This window comes from Vombatus ursinus, unplaced genomic scaffold, assembly GCF_900497805.2.
Source record: "Vombatus ursinus unplaced genomic scaffold, bare-nosed wombat genome assembly UNPS02014804.1, whole genome shotgun sequence".
Taxonomy (NCBI): domain Eukaryota; kingdom Metazoa; phylum Chordata; class Mammalia; order Diprotodontia; family Vombatidae; genus Vombatus; species Vombatus ursinus.
The window spans coordinates 11,898,176-11,913,596 of NW_020954582.1; the positions used below are offsets into that span (position 1 = coordinate 11,898,176).

Here is a 15,421-nt window from a genome sequence, read left to right on the forward strand (position 1 = left end):
CAGTAAATAGTAATTGTAGTAAATAGTAACTCCACAGTAAATAGTAACTGTAGTAAATAGTAACTCTACAGTAACTCTCCTCAGCCCATTCGGATTCTGCAGTGTTGAGTCATTTCACTTAGAAGTGTGGAAGAGGGGCAACTGGGTGGCGCAGTGGATAGAGCACTGGCCCTAGAGTCAGGAGGACCTGAGTTCAATTCTGGCCTCAGACACATAACACTCACTAGCTGTGTTAGCTTGTGTAACTCTGGGCAAGTCACTTAACCCCAATTGCCTCACCAAAAAAAAGAAAAAATTTGTGGGAGGGAGGGAAGGGAGAAGAATGGTAAGAACCATGGCAGAGCATATGTGCCTGGGGAGTTCGGCTACCTAAGGGTCAGCCTGAGGCTCTAGGTAGCCTTGGTTTCACATCTGGAGTCTATCTATTGACTTAGCATCCCAGGATCATTCTAGAATCACAGCTTTAGAGCTGGAAGGGGGCTTTGAAACATTTTTCTAAGCCTTCATTTCCCAGATGAGGATACTGGGTCCCAGAGAGATCAGGAGATGTGCCCAGGGTGGGCACAAAGATAGTGTGGGGCACAACAGGACCTAGTCACCCATGTGAAGCACTCTATTTCTTTAACTATTTTCTTGGGCACTAGAGGAATAAAAATATAAAAATAACAAGATATAAAATAAGAATCAAAGAAGGTAAAAATAAGGTGAATAGATCACTATAATTCCATTACCGCTGAAAGATTATGATGGTCAGCAACATCTTCCTATAAAATGAATACTGCATGAGCATTCACATTTGTGTGATTATTACAAACTTATGTCCATAGCAAGAATGGACATAAAAAGAAGAGACAATGTGGCTTAGTGGTTAGAGAACTGCACCGATAGTTAGGAATAACTGGGTTTGAATTCTATCTTGTATGTTTACTAGCTGTATGATTTTGGGTAAGTCCCTTCACTTCTCTGCAATTCAATTTCCTTATCTTTAAATGGGGATGACAGTAACACCTACCTCCTAGGGTTAGTGTCATGATCAAATGGGAAAATAGATGGAATTGTAAATTCCATTCCATTGCAAATTTTGCAAATGTTAGGGCTACATAAATCTGTACCATTATCATCATGATCATCATTATTATTGTTAGAAACATTGTATAATACATACATACATATATGCACAGTAAAATTTCTCTAAACACATCTACATATAATACTAAATAAAACATATAGTAAGCTTTAGATTTAACATATGTGCACAGTAAAATTTCACTAAACACATCTATGTATAATGCTAAATAAAACATAGTAAACTTTAGACTTAGCATAGGGCAGGACAATGTAAATCAGAAAAAGTATCAATTGTAATATATTTTTAAAAGAATGCAGTTTTTATTATTTTCAAACATTAATAGCTCAAACCAAGCAAAAACAATGTTGCCTAGTATAGGTCCTTAGAGGATCTGCTTTAATAATCACTTGAGAATGCTTTGAAATTGATTCATCTCCACACAGGTGTCTCGAAAGTGCTTACACTTTACATTAGATTGTAAGCTCCTTGAAGGCAGGGGCTGTCTTTGGACTCTTTGTATCCCCAGTGCTTAGCACAGTGCCTGGCACGCACCTAGAAGGTGCTTAATAAATATTTACAGATTGATTGTTATTGATAATGCTTCGTTCTCAGAACTACTTTTATCATCCCTCCTTTTTACATTATTAACCTATTGAGTGATAACTCTCTTTAGCCAATTGTACAGCGGGAACCTTTAGTTCAGAGAAAGGACAAACCTGCTGACATTTTCAGCTCTCTAAAAGCAGAAAAGGCTGCCTTGGACGCTAATGGATTCTTCTTCACTGGAAGTCATCCAGGGTGTCACGGAAGGGATACTCAGAATTAAGGATCATTCATCTAGAGCTTGGAGAGATTTTAGTCCAACACCTTCATTTCACAGGTGAGGAAACTGAGGCTCACAGAGGTCACCCAGCTAGTAAGTATCAGAGGCAGGTCTTTCTGAGGGGGCACGTCCAACATGCAAAGTGCTTTGCCACACTACTCTCTCACCATGCTGCCGAGATGATATCTGAGATTCCATCCAGTTCTAGGTCTCTGATATTATGGTTTTTGAAGGCTATGCCTACTGAATATGGCCTCTAGGAGATCCCACTGATCTGGAAAGGCCCATATATGGGCCCAGTGACAGATTCCATGCCTTCCTCTTGAAAACTTGCCTAGATAATTCCCAAGCTAGCCACAAGCTCATGAATGGGTCACACTAACTTATGAAGAACATCCCCCAGGGCAAAGAAAGGGGTGCAACCTGTGCGGGGGATGTGCCTGCATGGACTGAAATCATATATCCTTAAAGTCTGGATTAAATTGTTATTACAGAGCCCTAACAAATAATTCTGGCACCTGGGGAAAGGAACACAAACACACCCCAGGCAAAAGCAGGAAAGATTCTCTGGAATCTTCTTCGTAAGAGAAATGCAGGTGTGTGTGTGTGTGTGAAGGAGACCTTTGGGTTACAAGACCATGTGACAGGAGAAAACCTTGGAACATTGTCCTATCGGGGAAAAACCAGAAAACTCTAGACTCAGAGACCAAGAAGGCATCAGGAGGGTGTAACTATGGAGTAGGGGAAACACAGCATCTGCTCATATCCTAGCTCAACAAATCATTCTTACTCCCTGGGGGCTGAAGGAGTATAAATGCTCAGAGCATATGTATTCTCTAAATTTGGTGTCCTAGCTCAAGCCCCAACTGCCCTGCCCTAGTTATATCTCCATTTACTAGGGACAGGAACTAGAGCAGTGATTCCGTTGATATGGGAAACTCTTAGATAAGGAGACTCCTTCAAGCAATTCAAACTGGCCTACTCTGTCCCTTAACAGACTGAGGGAGAAGGTTGCACAGAAGTGCCTATGCCCATTGACACGCAGCCCTCCCGAGCGCCCCAGGCACCAGATTAAAATGTAATTGGGAAATGCTTAACAAGATAAACAACCAAATCAAGGTGGTTTTCTAAGACAATATGCTGCTCACAGGGATCCTTCTGTAGTGTATGGGTTAGTGGCCCCATTTCTATTGGAGTTTGACACCCTTGGAAGAGGGCAGTGAGAGTTTAAGTGGCTTGGCAGCCGGTATTTAGAGGTTGGAGGTGAAACTTGAATCCACACCTTCTTGATTCTAAGGTGGGCTCTCCTGGAAATTTGGGTTTTCATCCTTGGCTAAGCAATTACTTAATAAATGTTCACGTTCTTTCTCTGTCTCTCCCTCCCCACCTCTCCCTCCCTTCTCACCTCCAGTCTACCTATCAACTATACCAAAAATTTTTTATTTTAACAACAAAAGAAAATATTTGTATTATCCCAATTAGACTGTAAGATGAATGAGGGCAGGGAACCTGTCTTATTGCTACATCTCCCCTCCAGTGCTTTTAATGGATGTTATCGTTTTTAATACATTTTGTTTGTTAAATCGACTTGCCCAATCCCTTTCAATCTTAGCACTTTCACCTACTACCTGTGTCTTTAGAAATGTCATTGCCCAGTTTGGTGCCTCAGTTTCCTCCTCTGTAAAATGAGGGTGTTGCATCAGATGGCCTCTAAGGTCCCTTTCATCTCTAAATCTGTGATTTGATGCCAAGAAATTGAACTGCACTGGAAAAAAATATCACATCCAGCGTAATTTCCAATAGTTACTTTTCTGTTTCTGGGTAAGTACAATTTATATAGAGTGCTTATTCATTTGTTTCTGGAGTGTTTTTTCAGTTTACCAGGAGAAGGCAGGCTGTTTGAACACACACACACACACACACACACACACACACACACACACACACACATGCTGCCTGTGCATGCTGCTAAACATTTCCCCTTTATCTGAAAGCACCTGCGTCACATGCTACTCTTATCAACAGTTGATTCCCCACTCAGCTACCAAGTAATAGATCACCCCCATCTCTGAAGAGCTTAGAGAAAAATGGTATTTACCAGCAGAGAAGTTGGGGGTTTGGCAGGACGTGTTCTAACCTGTTGAAATTCACCACTCGGAAGGTCAGGGTGGCTGGGGAGGGGTTGTTGGCAAAGTGTCTGGTGATGCCTGCGGGGAATGACAGCACCATCTCTCCAGTGATCTTCACTATACACCTGGGGGGACAAACAAAGAGAGAGGAGAGGAAGAGGGGGAAGCCAAGTCAGCAACCCCGGAAAGAAAGGCAGACCTGGGGTGGGGATGGGCTCATGACTCTGTTTCTTACCTGGCTCACAATCAAAGATTCTACCCTGAACCTACCAGGGGGTTTTCTAGACCTCCAGTGAGAGGGAAACCACTCCTTCAAGGCAGCCCCTTTCACCTCTAAGTGTTAGGATGTGGTTTTTTTTCTTTCTGACAGCAAGTCTGACCATTGATACTGCTTCTGTGGCCAAGCAGCACATGGCTTTTCTCCTCCCGTATGACAGCCCCTTCCTTTACTTGAAGACAGTTGTAAATGTCTTTTCATGTCAGAATCACAGAATCTGAGAATGGGAAGGGGTCTCAGCAGCTGTTCAGTCCAACACCATAGAGCAAAGGAATCCCCATGATAACGTCTCCCCAAAGCTCACTTTTAGCCTTCCCTTGAAAGCTTCTGAGGAGGACCCACCCCTCCAGGGGCAGCCTGGACCACGTTGGGACAGAAAGCTCTCATTGCTAGGGGGGTTTTCTGGACATGGAGCCCAAACGGGTTCCTTTCAATTTTCAACTCCTGGCTCTGTCCTCTGGGGCCAAACAGACCAAATCCAACCTCCCCTTCACATACAGCCTTTTAAATAGTTGGACGTGGCTGTCATGTCCTGCCCTGAATTTTCTCTTCTCCAAGATAAAGACATGCCAGGTCCCCCTTCAACTACTCCTCATACTTTGTGACCTCAAGGCCCTTCACCCTCCTGACTGTCTTCCTTTGAATACTCTTTCAGTTTGGGGAAGACAGTCTCCAGTTTATCAATGCCCAATAGGCATCAAGGGCCTTAATCTATTTGGTAGACAGTAGGCACTGAATAAAAGTCTATTATATTGATCGACTATGCTGACTTTCCAGTTTAGTCTAATAACTCATTTTTGTTTTCTTCCTTTAATGAGTTTAAAAAGTTTTTTCCCCCAGGGAGTTTCCGTATCTCTAATTTCATCAATGGAGAGAGGTCCCCAGTCAGGAAACTCCATCTACCAATGCAGCTGGGCCAGTGCTCCCCAACTTCAAATCTTTTAACTGCATGCTGGGGCATGGAGAGGTTAAACAACTTGCCAAGGGTCACACAGCCAGTATGGATCGGGGATGGGATTTGAACTCAGGTCTTTTCGAATCCACCGCCAGCTGCTGGTCCACTACCTGAGCCTGCCTCTCTGTTGCTTGGCCCACAGAAGCAGCCCATGCAATGACCTCCACAAGTTAACATTTACACATTTAGGGTATTCGTCTTGCCCTAAAGGTAGTCAGGATGGGAGGATAACTCAGCTTTTTTGAGAACTGAGTGAATAATTACTCTGTGATGATTTTATGGCCTTTTAGAGCTGGAATCTTATAGCAATATGTATCTTAGCTTGGCCAGGGTCCAGATAGGTTTTTTTTCTAACCATTCAAATGGATTTGGCAAAGCTTCAGTCATTTTTCCCATGATTCCATTTGGGGTTTTCTTGGCAAAGATACTGAAGTGGTTTGCCATTTCCTTCTCTACTTTGTTTTACAGAAGAGGAAACTGAGGCAAACAGGGTTAGGTGACTTGCCCAGGGTCACACAGCTAGTAGAGCAGAAAGGGCTGCTGTAATGCCATATGGCAACAACAGGAGGCAGCATGCCACAGTGGTTAGAGTGTTGGAGAAGCTGGAGTCAGGAGGACATGGGTTCAAATCCTGCCTCTGACACTTACAAGTTGTGTGATATTAGGTAAGTCATGGTAATTTTCTCCCAGTTTCCCTATCTGTAAAATGTGGGAGACAATATGTGTAGCAGAGATTTCCCTCAGTCGTTTTTGGGGCTCAAATGGCAAACATTCCAGTTCCATATGAGCGAGGTCTGCCTAAATTGGAAAATGAACGTCTTGACTTTAGTCCCCAGCAGGGTGCTATTAACAACAATAGTAACTGGCATCTGGGTGGCATTTACGGTTGGCATAGAGGACCTCCCAAGTCTCCTCCACTACCATGCTGCCTGCTCATTCTTCCTTTACCTTCAGCACCAAGAATTCAACTGAGGACATGGTCACTGAAGGAGAAGGAGGCTGGTCAAGATGCTGAAAAGGGCAAGGATTCAGCGTAAGTTTTTCTGATTTGTTGGGGCATCCAGTCTATAGCAAGTTAGCCAGGAAAGAAGGGAAGGATCACAGCAGCTGTGTGTGCAGTCAGTCCCTCCCCTGGGACCAGGGATCTTACGCTTCCTTCATTCAGGCTGACCCATATGTCAGGCTGATTTCTCTCTGTTATGGGGTATAGAGAAATTTGTCCCCTGTAGTTGGATGGGAATAATGTCAGAATGATTCTGGTGCAGGAGATGAATGTAATCAAGCCTTTAATAAGGGTCTGCTCTTTTTTTGGGTTAGCAAGCAACCCCAAGGTAGGAGAAGGCAAACTCCCTCCCTCCCCCACACCCTTAGGGCTATACTGAAAATCACTTAAATACATATATGCTGCCCTTTAAGGGGACAGTATGGTATAAGAGTAAGGGCACTGGACTGAGTCAGAGGACCTGGGTTTGAATCTTCCACCAGCCACTTGGTAGGTAGATGACTTTGGCAGAGTTGGGAGGAACCTCGTAAGCTGGTAAGTCTCCCTTTCTTATTTTACAGCTGATGGAAAAGTGACTTTCCCCAAGTCACACAGATATTAAATGTAATGTGCCGCCCCTTGTAGGTTTGGACAATTTCCTTGGTAAAAACGAGCTGAAACTTGAGCAAACTTCTGAGAAATAGCCACTTGGAGAAAACTCCTCGGGGAGAAACCAACAGTTTTGAGAGGACCAGAGAAAGCATCCCCTCAGAGGAAAAATATTTACTGGAGGCAAAAATGGACTACATACATTATTTTCCAACAACTAACCACATATGTGCATATATACATACATAGATATGTGTATGCATGTATGTTATATGTATGTGTGTGTGTGTGTGCTTTGAGGTTGATAGCTGGGAAACCTTGATAACTCCAACTTTTTGGTGCATATGGGACAGCAGTATATCGCTTAATTGTGATGTGTCTGACAGAAATCTGAATTCTGGTTTCTCACCCTAAGATCGAGGTGAGTTGCTTCATACAAGGAAACCCTGTTTTATAACTTCTTCCTCTGAAGCAGCAGGATAGAAGCAGAAACAGAAAAAACTGAAGAAATGAGAGTATGAAGGAAAGCCCTGAGACTGTCCTCCTGCTGCTTGAAGAGAGACAATTTCAGCTCAGCCCAGCTGGGAGGATGACTTACAGAGAAGCCGTCTGATGGAGAGCTTGGCTCCCTGGTGATCTGAGCTCTGCACCTGCTGTTGGGAGCTGAGCTGATTAGAGGAAACAACTTTGGTTTGGGGGAGCTGATTGGAGGAAGAAGAACTCTTTGCTGCTTAATAGAGCTGGTTGAGGAAAAAGAGAAGCTTGTCTACTTTGCTGTTACTGTCACCTACATACACACAGTCTATTTGTTAGAGTGAGGATTGTCTTTTGGTTATGACTTAGATGAAATGGCCATTGAGAATTCTACCAATCAATTCTATTGAAATCCTAATCAAATGGACAATGCTGTGGTTCTGTGATCTCCAACAAATACTTACAGAGCCTTTGCCTGTGGATTCCCAGCGGGGGAGAACCGGAGGCAGCTCATTACATTTGGGGACAGCTCTTATTGTTAGTAAATTTTTCCTGATACCAAACCTAACCTTACTTTTTTGCGGCTTGGACAGGTATAAAACTTTTCAGTTCAAATGAGCTCTCAGAGGTTGAATATCCACATACGGAATACGCATTAAACTGAAGCTCAAAGCCCATTGCTATTTCAGGAAGCTCAAACGTGGGAGCTGTCAGAGGATGGTGGCTTTTCATTTTATCGACACCTGCATATTTATGTACCTCAAACAGCGACCAGGCTTGGAAGATTAAAGAGTAAGGTTTAAAGAGTGGGCTGGGAAGCAAACCTTGTTTCTCAGGTACGTTTCCAGACCTGGGATCAGATACAGATAGTGCACATAGAATTTTGGTATTTATAGATAATCTAGATTAGGCTCTAGAATTGAAGGCGTCATGCTTGCTCGTCGCCCAGCAGAACCTTAAAAGTCACACTTTAGACATTCAAGGCTTTAGAAGAAAGAAGAAAATATATGATGGGTCATACAACAACACCTACCACAAATACATGGAGGCCCGAGTTGTAATTATACATAATCAGTACAATTCAAACAAACATGGCTGAAACAAATGTTCAGTCATTTTAGTCTTCATCACTCTATTTGGGGCTTTCCTGGCAAGATACTGGAGTGGCTTCCCATTTCCTTCTCCAGCTCTTTTTGCAGATGAGAAAACTGAGGCAAACAAGGCTGATTTACCCAGGGTCACACAGCTAGTAATTGCCTGAGGCTGGATTTGAGAGGAGTCTTCCTGACCCCAGACCCAGGATTCTATTCGTTGTGCCACCTAGCTGCCCCAAAACAGACTTAGTTTCTACAAATAAATTTTTGGCTCTCCACTAAGTCAATGAAGACAAGGATGGTGTGTGTGTGTGTGTGTGTGTGTGTGTGTGTGTGTGTGTGTGTCTCAGGGGCGGGGGTGGGGGTGGGAGGGAGTAGAGATGAACAAGTTTAACAATTCAAAACAAAACTGCATCACCATCTTCCCCCCTTCCTTATTTGCCGGGCAAATTCACTGACTAGGATTTCATTAACTCCACAGCTGTAACCTAGGCTGACTTGGCAGTATATTTTTCCTGCTAGAATTTTTAAATTTGCATCCCAGATTAATCCCACACTATTCCGAAAACAAATACATTTGGAGATGCTGAGCACAGCACCACATTCCTGATACAAAGGGAAACAAATTCAGCAGCCCCTTTGGACAACATGTTGGCTTTGGTGCTGGTTCGTTTTACCAACTTATTGTTAATGCTTTCCTTGTTTCTTAAGAAAACTGCAGATGCCTGAGCTGGAGGAGAGATGACTTGGGCCAGGACTGGAGGGGGGATCCTGATTACTCTCTTCAAGCATTTGAAGGGAAATCACCTGGGAGAGGGATTAGAGTTCGTTTACTGGTCCCTAGAGGACAGACCTGTTGCTCCTCTGTTCTTGTTCGGAGAACCAAGGACATTTACGAGGGTGCTGTCTTGACTTTCTAGTGATTTGGATTTAAGTGAGGCAGAACTGCGCAAAGTCACCAGCCTCAAGAACTCAGAACAGAGTGATGCCATAGAAAGAACACTGAATTTGGAATCACAGGATGCTAGTTAGGGAGAGAAGGGAGCAAACATTTCGTAAGCGGCTATGTGCCAGGCACTGCGTTAATTGCTTTACAAATGTTCTCATTTGATAGTTAGAATCCTGACTTTGCCTTTTATTTCTTGTGCAATGTTGGGAAGGCACTTAATGTCTCTAAGCCTCAGTTTGCCCTTCTGGAAGATGAAGCGGTTAGATTAGATGACCTCTCAGTTCCCTTTCGGTGGGAGCTCATGATCTAATTAAATTAATTAACAAATGTGTCATGCTCTGCAAACCTTAAAGCCTATGTAAATGCTGGCTATTGTTATCACTGTTTATGATTCTCACACTTTACTATGTTCCTAAGTTGCAAAGGGGCAGGTTTACATTTGATGTCAGGAAACAAACACTTCCCCCCTCCCCCAACTCTCTAAGCATCACAACTGTTCCAAAGTGTCACGGGTTTCCCTTCCCTAGAGGTCTTCAGGTAGAGATGGGGGGCTTGTTGGGTTTGAGGGTGAAGGATTATTATTCAGATACCAGTTGGATTAGATGGCATTTGAAATAATGAGATCAAAATCTTAGGAGACAGGTGTGCCAATGGACACAGTGTACCTTAACTGGGCACAGAACATGGACATCAAGTGATCTGTAAAACAGGTAGGCCGACGCTGCTATCTGGGGTGTCGGTGGGGAGATGTCCCACCCAGAATCAAAAAGTCTTCCTTCCCTTTCAAGAAGGACGCTTTCCAAACGCATACACTTGGCGATGTCGGCGGGGTGGGGCTAGCTGTATGGAGCTCGAGAGCCCCGAGAGTCTGAGCGAGTATCCAAATCAATCTCCTGCTTATGTCATTGCTAGTTGTTGATTCTCCACCTCCAGGGCCTTAGGGCAATATATTGGGGTTCTACAACAAAAGGCAGTGTGGAGGAATGGGTAGAGCAGTGGACCTCAAGTCAGGAAGATAAATGCCACCTCTGGCATGTACTAGCTGTGTGACCTTGGGCAAGTCATGAAACCCATTTGGGCCTCAGTTTCCTCACTTGTAAAATGAGTTGGACTCAATAGTTCTTTTTAGCTCTAAACCTAAAATTATGATTTCCATATATGTTTGGTTTTTAGTAACAATGTCTTGTTCAGCATGAAATCCTCTTACCTTTACTAGCTAAGCCACTTATTATTTGGTGAATTAGATTTTTTTTGGAGCTCAGTGTCAGGGATGACGTATGAACACCCAAAGTTGAAAAACAAGGGCTATGTAATTGTCCTGCCCAGGTTAGGGGACCCAGGTTCCTCACTGGCCTCTAGCTAGGTCAGGGTAGGGTTAGAGCTGGGGCTTACTTGCTGGGGTCTGCTCCTTTGAAATAGGCATTGACTGTTTCTGTGAATGCTGCTGCCACAGGGAGGGTGTCCTGAGCTCCCATTGTTAGAGGGCTGGGTCCCCGAGAAGAGCCTGAAAAAAATGGAAAGCTTTTAGTCACTATGAGCGTAGAAAACATGCACCAAAGGTTTGGCTAAAATAGTGATTTGGGGATTTTAGGAGAGAAATACACAAATTTGCTAAATATCTGATTTTGTCAGAATAGGGAACTCCCAGCATGCAAATGCCTACACCAAAAGCAGATCACATCCCATATATGATTTAGAGACTCTGAGAGAGTTGTTTGAGGCCCTCAGAAGTTAAATGACTGGCTTAGGGCCATACACCCATTAAGTGTCAAAGGTGGGATATGAACTCAGGTCTTCCTGGATCTAAATCTAACACTCTACCTACTATGCCATACTGTCTCTTCAAGTAAGGAAACACATTAGTAAAAAAAATCAGTATTTTTTGAGAAGAGGGAATGGGGGAGAAAGTGTCTTGAAATTCGAAGAATCATGAGTCCAATTTCAACTCAAAGCTTGAATATTCAAAAATACTTGACTTGTTTCAAGATGAATGCAGTTTCCATATTTCAAGTGTGTGCTTTAGAAGAGGAAAAATACAAACCATGACCAGGATTTCCATGTGTTTCCAATAAGATGGTAACTGTCTGACACTTGGCATAGAGTAGAATCACTTCTAAGTAAAAAGATTTCTTTTCCCTTGGGAATTACTTCTCCAACCACACTTGTTGACTTCATTATTTTTTTTTGTTTTTTGTTTTTTTTGTTTTTTGTTTTTTTGTTTTTGGAAGGGCAAATGATATCCTATGACATGGTATTTTTTTCTATGCAACTCCAAGGTCAAATGAAACTAAATGACTTGAGTCTAGTCTTAGTAGGTGTTAGTAATTTATTACCAGGCATGGTGGCATGCTCTTATAATGTCAGCTACTGGGGAGGCTGAGGCTGCTGGACTATTTGAGTCTGAGAGTTCCAAGTGGCAGAAAGCCAAACTAACTGGTTTTCCACACCAATACGAAGAGCCCCCAACAGCAGGGAACCATTGGGCTGCCCAAGGAGTAGCAAATTGACTCAGGTCAAAATGGAGCATCTTTAAGGATCTGTACTGATCAATACAGGGATTGGATTTGTGAGTGGCCAATGCACTTCCAGCCTGGATGAGATAAGCAATCTCAAAAATAAAACCAAAATAACTCAAATCTGCCCATCCAAGAACACACGTGATGAAGTTAAGTGTCTTTCGCATAGAGGACATAAATATCATTCACACAAAAAGAGGCAATAGCCAATGACAAATATACCTGGAAATAACTCACATTATGTTTTATACATTTTTATATATTGTGTAACTCATTTCTTCATAGTTATCCTACTCCGATGGCTTACTCAGTCAGAGAGATGAGCAAAGTGTCCAGAGCACACTTTGGTGGTTTTGAACCAAATGGAGAGAATTTCAAGGACAAGTTCAGTAACAGACAGGATTGGCTGTCCAAGGGACTGCTCTGAGAGGCTTATCACCTAAAAGGTGGTAATTGAATGATGGTTTCTTGCCCATACCAACCCAAGAAAAAGGAGTGAAAAGAAAAAAAATATTTTTAGTCTTATTTGGTTCTTTTTTCACTTATGCAGTGAATGGAGCAGAATAGTAGGAAGAGGGTGTTGGTGAAACATAATCTCTTTAGTTTGGTATTCAAAGCGCTTCCTGACCTGGTTGCTCCCTGTCTTTCCAGTGTTCTCACAATTCCTCCCCTTCACACACTTTATGGCTCAGTCATCCTGATCCTCATACTCTCCTCTCCTATTCACATGCCTTTGCTCCACTGTCTCGCCTGGGTCAAAACGATCCCCTCTCCATCTTTACTTCTTATTCTTTCTTCAAGATTTGGCGTCAAGTGTTACCTTCTGCAGGAGGTTTTTTCCAGTGCTCTCTCCTCATTGTGCCCTTCCCTCTATGGTTCTCTTCCACCTACTACATGTATCTCATTAAGTTTTATATACACAAGAATATAAAAATAACATTTATTTAGGTATTGTCTCCTCTATTTGAATGTAAGCTCCTTGAGGTCAGGGAATTTTTTTCTACTTTTCTTTGTATCTCCAGCACCTAGCACATAGTACATGTTTAATACATGTTTGTTGATTGATTAATTAAGAATCATACAGTTTTTAGATTATGTGCAGACATTTTACTGTTCATATTCTTAGTGTGAGGTCTTTGTCCAATTACAAATGAAGTAACCTTACAGCAGGCATGAACCCTTACCATGACAGACAGTTTTAGGATCAGAGGGTCGTAGCTGAAAGGGACCTCAGAAGTTGTCTAGTTCAACCCCCTCATTTTACAGATGAGGAAACTGAGGCCCAGAGAGGGCCAGGGACTTGTTCAGAATCACACAGTTAGTAAGAATCTGAGCGAGGTCCTCTGGCTCTAAAGCCAGCCATCTGGTCACAACACACATGCCTTGATCATTGATTATAGTTTGCTTGTGTCCACTGTGCAAGATAAAGAAGGATTCTTTGAAGGATTAAGGGAAATAGAGTTAGTTTTTCACAGCATGTCTACTATGGAAGTGTTTTGCGTAACTGCACATGTATAACCTATATTGAATTGCTTGCCTTTTTAATGAGGGTGGGTGGGGAGGGAGGAAGGGAGAAAATTTGGAACCCAAAGTTTTAAAAACACATGTTTAAAAAAATGTTTTCACATGCAACTGGGAAATAAGAAATACAGGAAATGGGGTACAGAAATTCATCCTGCCCTACAGGAAAATTGAAGGGGAAGGGGACAAGAGAAGTGGGGGAGAGATAGAAGGGAATGCAGACTAGGGGAAGGGATATTCAGAATGCATGCCTTCTTGGGGTGGGGGGAGGGGTGAGATGGGGTGAAAATTTGGAACTCCAAATCTTATGGAAGTAAATGTTGAAAACAAAAAAAAAATAAAAAAAATTATCATAAAAAAAAGAAGATCCTCTAGTTTGAGGACTCTAGGATAAAGCAATCCAATGTAAAAAAAAAAAAAAGAAAGATTCTCTAAAGAAACTGACAAACTGGCCCATAGTCAATGGAAACTTTGATAATTGGTGATTTCAATGCAAAAGTGCGTACAGGGGAGGATGCCAAAAGCATGCTGAAAAATATGGTTTTGGGGCAAGACTAAAAGAGATAAAAGTTTATAGATGATTTCGAAGCTACACACCACCACAACATGGCTACTTTCTTCATGTAGAGTCAGGAGACCTTAGATATGGCAGGCATTGAATGAAGCAGCCAGGAGAAGACTGGTTGGTCATGCAGTTGGACTGGTAAGAGTAGAGATCAAAGTCACTACCAAATGAGAATCATAGAATCCCAGAGCTAGAACAAACCTCAGAAATCATCTAATCCCATCTGTCCCTGAACAGAAATCCCTTTATAATATTACCAACAAATGCTCACTCACCCTTTGGCCTGGAGAACTCTAATGAAGGGGTACCACTACTTTCCACGGCATCCCGTTCCACTTTTGGACAGCTCTAATTATTGAGGTTTTCCTACATTGAGCCTAAAATTTCGCCTCTGCATCTTTCATCTATTTCTCCTTTCTGAAGCCAAACAAAATATCCATTGCTTTTTCTATGTGACATCCCTTCAAATGCTTGAAGACATATCCTGCGCTGCCCTCCTCTCACCCCCAACCTTCCTGTGTTCTCTCCTTTCTAAGCTAAGCAGCCCCATCTAGGTCCTGCAAATAGTCTCCTATGCCATGGTCAGTTCCCTCACCAATCTGCTTCTTTTCCATTGGGCACATCTTTTCAGTTTCCTTCCTTAATGGTATACCTCAAAAGAGGTTGAGGCACTTGCCCAAGGCCATATAGTAGTAACTGAAATAAATGAGAATTAAACCAAGTCCTCTCACTCCAAATCCAACAATCTTTCCAATAGTCTAAGACAGAATGCAGTGGGGCTGGCACTCCCTTACTCTTTCTTAAAATGTGCCCAGAACTGAACACACTACTCCAGGTGTGGTCTGACCAGGAAAGAATTCAGTAGGAATGTTGCCTTTCTTGTTTTGGATACCACACTCTTGGTAATAAAGCCTACATTCACACTGGCTATTTTGATTGTTAGTCACTGTTGATTTCTGAAGAGTTTACAGTCCTTAAACCCTCCAGATCGTCATTGAACTGTTTTCTAGTTATATCTTCCACTCCCATTCTGTAATTGTTCAAGCTTTTTGAACCCAAGTGAAAGACATTATATTCATCCCTATTATATTAAATAGCACTAGTGTTTTCTTGATATATATGAAATATAAAAAGACTCAAAGAATGATTTTTAATATGATAGGCATACCTACTCTAGAGGATTGATGGAAAGACAAGAATCATTGTGGATGAGAAGTCAGTGATGGGTTGCAATATGTACCAGTGGAGGGATTAGCCACAATGATAAAACTCACAAATCATAAGTTCATCAGATCGTGGCTATAGAGTTGGAAGAGAGCATAGAAGTCATCAATCCAACCACACCCATTTACAGATGAAGAAGCTCGAAGTGGTTAAGTGACTTGTATACTGTCATATAAGTAGAAGTGGCAGAGCTGGGATTTGAATTCAGGTGGTGTGGTCCAAACCCAAGATTCT

The 15,421-nt window shown here is 42.4% G+C and overlaps 1 protein-coding gene across 15 annotated transcripts in view; it reads right to left on the reverse strand.

Annotated features, from left to right (window-relative positions):
- SGIP1 (SH3 domain GRB2 like endophilin interacting protein 1) overlaps positions 1-15,421 on the reverse strand; it is a 237,108-nt gene that overhangs the window by 10,573 nt on the left and 211,114 nt on the right. For all 15 annotated transcript variants that reach the window (XM_027874133.1, XM_027874131.1, XM_027874136.1 and 12 more), the window contains 2 exons: positions 10,754-10,865; positions 3,991-4,146 (listed from right to left, as the gene is read on the reverse strand). In XM_027874133.1, coding sequence (XP_027729934.1) covers positions 3,991-4,146; positions 10,754-10,865 — 268 coding nt within the window. The remainder of the gene's footprint in view (positions 1-3,990; positions 4,147-10,753; positions 10,866-15,421) is intronic.